Raw genomic sequence first — 8,564 nt, 5'->3', positions numbered from 1 at the left:
TATTTCTAGGGTTGTGGGGATCCATAAATAATATGAAGGGGTAATTCATTATTGTTGATTGTCAATGCTTGATTGATTTCCTATTGATTGATTTATTGCTATGCAATTAGATCTGGTCAGGTTTAATTGTATGAGTTATGCAATATTGATTCGAGATTCAAGAGATGAGAATTGATGTTTAGGCTTAGTTTCAATAGGTAAGTTAATTTATAAATGGTTAAGCCAAGATTTGAGAGATGCGATTTCATACCGGTAGATTAATTTTGTGATTGTAATACGTAGCGAAAGCCCTTTATGATCTGATTAATTGATGCATTGATGATTGAAGATTGTGTTTTACCCTGGAATATTATTTATTGGTGAACCTATACCTAGACTTTGATTTATTGATTTCTCCCCAGTTTAATTTGCTTTAGTTATTTATTTTCCTTAGTTTAATTCTCATAAAAACAAATTGGTTACTTAATAGTTTAGATTATTTTAATTATTTAGGAATAGAAAGACTTGTTTCTTTGTGGATTCGACCCTACTTCCCTATCTACTTTAGTTAGAGGACTTAGGTAATTTTTTTGATTAGGTGCTACGACTTTAGCCTGTCAGTTACCGAGGATTAGAAAGTATGAATAAAATATACAGTATTAATATAGTAAAAGAAAATAATTAAAAGGTTTAAATAGGCAATTTGATATTTTAGGAAGTTTACCATAATTTTATATAAAAGTGAATGTCATAATCTCTTTTTCTATAATAATGAAATTTTTTTAAGAAATTAAATTTGTGGGAAAGTTTTTAATTATATGTTGCCAAGTGTTATTTTTTGTTTTGCCTTTATTAGTAATCCCTCTGTCCCATTTTACTTGCAACATTTTGACTGGACACGCTTGTCGATGTACATGTCTGATCGTCAATATCTTTTATTATATATTTATAAAATATATAAAAAGTTTATATTAAGAAACTATACATTAAAATAGACCCAACAACATCTTACATGATTACATTGGCTTTCAAATAATATCTAAAAAAGATGGTCAAAGTGAGATGTGTGAATAGTGCAAAAAGTCAAAACGTTACGAGTAATATGGGATGGAGGGAGTATGTAATATATAGATACTCTAATACTATACACTCTATAAGTGCCCCTTGTGAGGAGGGTGACCTGTCGTTGGGGATCCCATTTCCTCTATGCCCTTTAAAAGCCTAGGACTTTACACCTTTTAGGGTGTGTTAGGATTTGAACTCCTGACTGTTTGAGAGACCTTGAATTAGAATTGAATTCGTCATTACTTTTTTATTACAAGTAACCAATAGAGAGTCACTAATGAGTTTTAGGAAAACTCATAAAACTCGTTCATACCTTTCTCTAAGTAGTGTTCAAGGGATAATTAACATGAATCATAAGTTTACCCATGCCCAAATTGGTTTACTAAACCAGAAATGAGTTCGGATACTAGAAACACGTTCTCTTTTAGAATCGCAATCCTAGCCCTAGTGCGGTCTCTACTAGCTCTTCCTTTTTCACAATTTCATTACCAAACAATATATGCAACGCGATTCCTAAAAACTAAGTTAGTTGATTTTATTTACAAACATCAATAAAAAAAAAAGTCTACATTGCAATGAATGTCGTTATTCTTTTTTAATTCAATTAATTCGTGAAAAGAACAAGAAATAAAACAAGATTCGCCTTGACTTAAGTGATAAAACAACAATTAATTATTCCAATTCTAGTCTTTAATTAACAAAAGAATACTACGTGAATTGATTAATTAGAGTTTATTTAAAGTGATCAAACAACACTAATTAATTGATTAAAGTTATTTAAAACAAGAAGAAAAAGGTGATTGATCTAAGTGCTCAGGAAACTACCATTCTCCTTTGTTTTCTAGATCTCTATTTTGGATGTTTACTGACCTTCCTTCTTCTTTGTACCTCAAAGGCTTCAATGGAATAAATTAGGGTTGGAGAGTATTTAGGAAGAGAGGAGAAAAGTAGTATGATTGTAAGAGGGTTTGAGAGATCAGGATTTTCAAAACTTTAGGGTTTAAAATTTGATTTTTCTGTTGTGATTAGGTTTAAGCGAAGACCTATATTTATAGGCGTAAGAATCTAGGTTTAGAGTTTTATTGGAATTTGTGTGCCGCGGTTTGCCTTATACGAAAACCCATATTTTAAAACTTCCATAACTTTTGATTAGAAAGTCGTATTAAGGCAAATAAGATATCATTGGAAAGCTCTGAATGTCAAAGGTTGTCGGTTTTAGGGCCCGGTTTAGTATTTTGATGATAACTTCTTCATTTTAACTCGGAATTGGGCTTATAATATACCATTGGAAATCTCTTTGTCAGGGATATCCATCTGTATAGGCCATAAACGGATATTAGATGGTTAATTTTTCTGATTGGCTCGGTTTTCAACAATGTAAGATATATTTGATCCAATCATTGCATTTGACGCATTTATGTCTGTTATTAATCAAGATTACACGTTTTAGGCCTAATTAGCAATCGGACAAGGCATTAAGATAACTTGGTCTCAAATACGGGTTTTAACTTACTTCATAATGCATTTCGGAGTTCGTAAACACTTCAATATTGATCTAGCATGAAGAACGAGTTTTTGTAACATCATCGCACTTCCTATCGGGACAGGAGGCCAAAAGTAGGTGTCTAGCCATAAAACTAAACTTTCCTAAATTCTTTAGCTCACTTTTCCAAGTGATTCCTTAAACCAAATTTGCCATGATTCTTCCTACATTTTCTTACCTTAATTCTTGCATGAGCTAGCCTATAAATACCCCTTGAATCATAGCTAAAAACTCACACCAAAACTCTCTTTTTAGGGTTTTAAGTTTTCACTCTTTTCAGCTTTCAATTTGGGCTTGGGCCAAGTATTATTTTTTTTTAAAAGACTTTTTTCGGGTTATAAGGTCGTGTTCGGGTTGACCCGAAAATATTTTCGGGTTACGTGGGTCATTTTCGGGTTGAACTTTTCAACCTTAACCTAACCCATTTAATTTCGGGTCGGGTTCGTGTCAACCCATTTAAGTTTTCGTGTCGAAATTCTCAACCCTAACCCACTAATTTTGGGTCGGATTCGTGTCGGGTTTTCGGATCGGGCCAGTTTTTGCCACCCCTAATAGAGACATCAAAAGTTCCACCACCAAGATGAAAAATTGCATTAAAACCTTCCCTATTTGTCATCCCATAAAAAAGAGCAGCAACAGCGGTGGGTTCATTTATATATCTTTGAGCATCTAGTCCTGCAATTCTCCTAGCATCTTTAGTTGCTTGTCTTTGAGTATCATTAAAATAAGCGGGAACAGTAGCCACGGCCTTTGAAACTGATTTCCCAAGATAAGCATCTGAAGTTTTCTTCATCTTCGTCAAATCAAAGGCCCCATTCTGGCTTGGAGAATATTGTTGACCAATTGAAGGTGTAGGGGAATCATCCTCTGCATTTTTTCCAGCCAACTGCAAAACAAAACAAAACAAAAGACAAAAAATAAGGAGACTTTCCAGTATCAGCAAATCTAATAACTATGAAAGTAAAACAATAGCCGGAGAACAAAAACTGAAATAAGCACAACCCGAGATCAAATTTAACCCAACCTAGAGATGACCTGACCTGAATAAAACCAACAAATTATTAACCTGAATCGAACCCAACCCAAACCCGAAAATGCCCCTAACCTGTTATAACCTGTTGAAACATGAATTTAACTTGACGTGTTATTGATCCAAACCAAATTCAACTCGATATGCTATTAACCCGACTGAAACCTAATAGGATATATGCATGATCTAATGTGACCCAACCCATATTAACCTGACCTAAACCTGAGCCACAAGGTGATGATATTAACCAGAACTAACCCGACCCAAGTTGAACTAACCCACATTGATCCGACCCGACCTGAATCCCTGAATTGACAGTTCTAAGTAGAAGCAAGGAAATGCTGAAATGTTTGTATATATAATTTTACTTTAAATAATATACTAAGATACAAACTACATATATATAATAATAAAATAAAAAAAAACCACAGTTTTTTACCAAAAAATATCAATAATATAAAAAAAAAAAGAAAAAAAAAAGACATTTTATTACCAAAAAATCTTTAAATCATGAATTAGACAACTAATCTAGAAATGAGATTAAATTTTCTCACCTCAACTTTGATGATTGACACATCGTCAATCATCAAGTGAAATCGACCGACTTTAGTAGCCAGTATAGCCTGTAGGTCACTGCTCAAAAACTACAAGTCAGAAAAAAAAAAATAAAGTTAACTACAATTATAAATATACATACATACACAACTAACAATATGATTTAATTATACATATAGGTTAAGAAATATACCTAGTGGTTAGAAATTAATTTTGCGAATGCATAATTGGCAATCACAGAATCGCAACCTTCAAGCATGACCGATAGACAAACAATGTCCTTATAATTATCGCCAAACGATCGAAAATATAAGACATTTGGTTAGTGACGAATCTAATTTTTTTTATAAGTGGATTCAATCAATATGAAAAATTGTATTAAATAATTTATAAATTAACAATTTACGTGAAATTAAATTACATGAATTTACAGTTCTCTATTAATATAGAAATTTAACATTTTATATTCAATTGTAACAAAAAAAAAATTAGGAAAAATTGGTTTTAATAATCCCAACTTTGACCGATTTTCTTTAAATAATCCCAACTTTTAATTATAATCGCAACATATATAGGTATCTTCTAATAATAATTCAAATCTTAATTTTTGTTTTAAATAATAGTCCCAAAAGGGATCAGCAAAAGTAACAAAGATAAAACTTCGGATTATTTTAGGAAAGTATCTATATAAGTTGGGATTATTTAAAGAAAATCGTTTAAAGTTTGGATTATTAAAATCAATTCTTCCAAAATATTAATACATTGTACTACTATTTTTTAAAAATCTTATACACTTAAGTTAACACATATATAAACAACTATATATTTTGTAAAATTTTCGTTTAAATATATTTGAAGGACCTACATAGACATTTAATTTAAATACAATATAAAATCTCAAATTGTTTCATGCGAAGTATTGTGTGATTTTTTTTTTGTGATATATGAATTAAATTAATAATTAGTTATAATAAGAAAAAATCATAAGCTAATGAAATCAAATCATATCTTTTTCATTCAACTTATATTTTTTCCTTTTTTTATTGTAATATTTTAAAAATCCCCAATGTCTACTTTTTTTTTTTAATGAGATAATAAGAAAATAAAAGCTAATGATATTAAATCATATCATTAATTTTTTTTTAAAAAAAAACATCCAATGTCTACGTAATTATTTTTGATGAGATAATAAGAAAAAAAAACTAATGAAATTAAATCATATCATTAATTTTTATTTTATTATTATTTTTATGATACGTTTATTGTAATAATCATTTTTATGAGAATTGATTTTTTTTTTCTTTTTCATTGTGATAATCATACGTTTATGTAAAGATAACAATTATCTATAAAGTTTACATTATATTTATGGAATATTTGGTTAAAATCTCTAATATCAAAAGATTATCTTTTGCCTTTTTAATTATTTAAATCCTCAATCACTATTCATAATTATTTACCTACGTGGAAGTTGAATTTAAATTCTTAAATCTCATTTGTTAATTTTGCTTGGGTGGTGAATGAATTTTTTAATTTTAAAATAAAATATAAATTTATTTTTCCATTGGTCGAAATAATACCATTGCTTATGTATTAATAATGGCTACTTTATTATGTATTAATAATACCATTGCTTATGTGGCGCGCCGAATACTCCCGAAAAATGGCTACTTTATTTATATACTAGTTTTGTGCCCGGGTGATGCCCAGATGGTTGATAAAATTTTAAGATAACATTTCTACTTGAATTTTGAATACGGTCAAATAATTCGTTTTAATAATGTAGGATATTTAGACATACTTTTCGTAGTTTTGTTTTTAAATAGATATCTATGTTATTATTGACTTGAAATTATTTTTATTAAACTTAAATTATTCTCACTGAATTCAAAGTATTTTTTCCAAACTAAAATTATTTTGACTGATTAAAACTTTTTTTTACTGATTCAATAATATATTTTTTAAATAGGTTAAATAACAATGCACTTTGTATGCGGCTAGCCTCACCATCTGGCCGGTCAAAGTAACTCCTATAAAAATGACCGAGTAACCCCTGTAATACTAACTAAGTAACCTTTAACACTTACTATGTAACCTCTATTTATAACACTGATTGAGTAACCACTATAGCACTGACCAAGTAACCCCTATAGCACTAACAAAAAACTCTTGTAATAGTTGGTGACATGGTTTGGCTAGCTACGTATAAAAATTTGTGATTAAAGATACTGTTATAAATGGATCTTATTTTAAAGAACTTTTAAAACGAATTTGATGATAGAAATAGAATTGAGTTATAGGAAATTTATTAAAAGTTATGATTAATAAAATATATGAAATATTAGAATTTTATCGATAATAAAACTGTACATAACAGTTTTATATTAAGAAATTTATCCAAAAATCGCTTACTTAGCATTTATCATATGGGTCACAATAATACCTATTTATCTCCTACGTGGCGCGACACTTGGTGAAAAATTGGAATGCCAAGTGTCGCTGTCTCGTGGCCTGGCTGCGAGACCGGCTTTATTTATTCCGACTTTAATGGACGACGTGTTCAATGCCAAGCCAAATTTGCTCTCAGTTGCTAAATTTACGAAAGATCATTTTGTAAGTTTCACACCTTAATGCAAGCACTAAGCAAGTAAACTATCTGTCTTTATTATTATTATTATTATTATTATTATTATTATTATTATTATTATTATTATTATTATTATTATTATTATTATTATTATTATTATTATTATTATTATTATTATTATTATTATTATTATTATTATTATTATTATTATTATTATTATTATTATTATTATTATTATTATTATTATTATTATTATTATTATTATTATATTTTTAATGAAGTTGCTCACAGGCCTATATCACTTAAGTATGTCTTTGTCCTTTGGACTGAAAAAGGGTTTTGATTCATTGCCTCTTCCGAGGATTAGGAGAAAGGGTCGGTCGAGCTATTTCATAACTGGACGACTTCTTGCTTTTTGCGTGCTCTATTTACTTTTAAAGCGGATTCGCCGACTTTGACTTCTAGGCTTGAAGCCTTTCTGGATTACTTGAAGAAGAAACTCTATCCCAAAAGTTCTTCCTTCCCCCTTTTAGTTTAGTTCTTTGAATCGCTCATTGGCTTTACTTTACTAGGGTCATAAGGTCGAGGTGAGATGCCTTCCTTCATTGGCCGAGCTTGGGCACAGAGGCAGCCCGACAAAGGACGAGCTATGACATTCAGTCCCAAGGATGTATACTATTGATCAGCAGGTCTCCTAGGATTCGTCTTAAATAAGTAAGGTAGTTTACTTGCTTACTCGTTAGAGTAAGGATTTAAGAAAAGGCCCTTCCAAGCCATCTGTATGTCCTCCGGTCCGGTGCAAGGGCTCATATCAATATGATATAGGACAGGGCTTCTTTTCGCACAGCGTATCTGTGAAAAGAATCGATTCTAGTAAGTCAACTGAGTTCAGTAACGTAGTGAAGCATTGGAAGCTCAAGTCCGGAAGTCAGGAAGCTTTATAGTGGCATTACAGGAATAAGAGAAGACGGTGCTAGTCGTTGAGGGATAAAATCGCTTATGCGAAGCGTAAGGGATGTCTGCTCTTGCCGCTGAACATGTTATGTGTACTTGTCTCCATGTCCTTATGTCTCCTGATACCGATGGTAAACTCAAGAAAAAAGGTTTGGGACGGAAAAGCAAACTAAGAAACTAGTTTTGTGCCCGGGCGATGCCCGGATTTTTGATAAAATTTTAGGATAAACTTTTTGGCTTTTGATAATGCAGGATATTTAGACATATGACATCCTACTGCTTATTTATAGAACAAAATTATTTCTATTGAACTTAAATTATTGTATTGAACTTAAATTATTTTTACTGAAATGAAAGTATTTTTACCAAATCAAAATTATTTTTACTAATTCTATATTATTTTTTAACTAAATTAAATATATTATAAATGGATCTCATTTTAAAGAACTTTTTGAAACGAATTTTGTGATAGAAATAAAACCGCGTTATAGGATATTTATTAAAAATTATGATTAATTTTGTGTATATGAAATATTAGAAGTATAGTGATAATAAAACTTTATATAATATTTTTATCTTATAAAATCTATCCAAAAATTGCTTACTTATCATCATATGTGTCATAATAATATCTATTTGTCGTCTGAGCGACACTTGGCAAAAAATTGGAATGTCAAGTGTCGCTGTCTCGTGACCTGGCTACGAGACCGGCTTTATATATTAGTGATATGATATGATATATATTAGATTATAGATATGTAGATTTAGATTGCGGAAAAGATAATTTATTTTTAGAAGTTCCTTGAAAGAATAATTAATATTTATTGTATGAGTACAATTATTATAATTAG

At 30.1% G+C, this 8,564-nt stretch overlaps 1 protein-coding gene across 1 annotated transcript; it reads right to left on the bottom strand.

The window, feature by feature from the left end:
• Positions 1 to 3,071: 3,071 nt before the first annotated feature.
• Positions 3,072 to 4,431, bottom strand: LOC110737604 (heat shock 70 kDa protein, mitochondrial-like). The gene is made up of 3 exons (XM_021917938.1): positions 4,411 to 4,431; positions 4,172 to 4,261; positions 3,072 to 3,473 (listed from the first exon to the last, which is right to left on the bottom strand). The coding sequence occupies exons 1-3, from the start codon at positions 4,429 to 4,431 to the stop codon at positions 3,072 to 3,074; spliced, it is 513 nt and encodes a 170-aa protein (XP_021773630.1).
• Positions 4,432 to 8,564: the final 4,133 nt, after the last annotated feature.

Source organism: Chenopodium quinoa, unplaced genomic scaffold (genome assembly GCF_001683475.1).
Source record: "Chenopodium quinoa cultivar QQ74 unplaced genomic scaffold, ASM168347v1, whole genome shotgun sequence".
Taxonomy (NCBI): Eukaryota; Viridiplantae; Streptophyta; class Magnoliopsida; order Caryophyllales; family Amaranthaceae; genus Chenopodium; species Chenopodium quinoa.
This window is presented reverse-complemented; position numbering and strand designations above follow the sequence as displayed.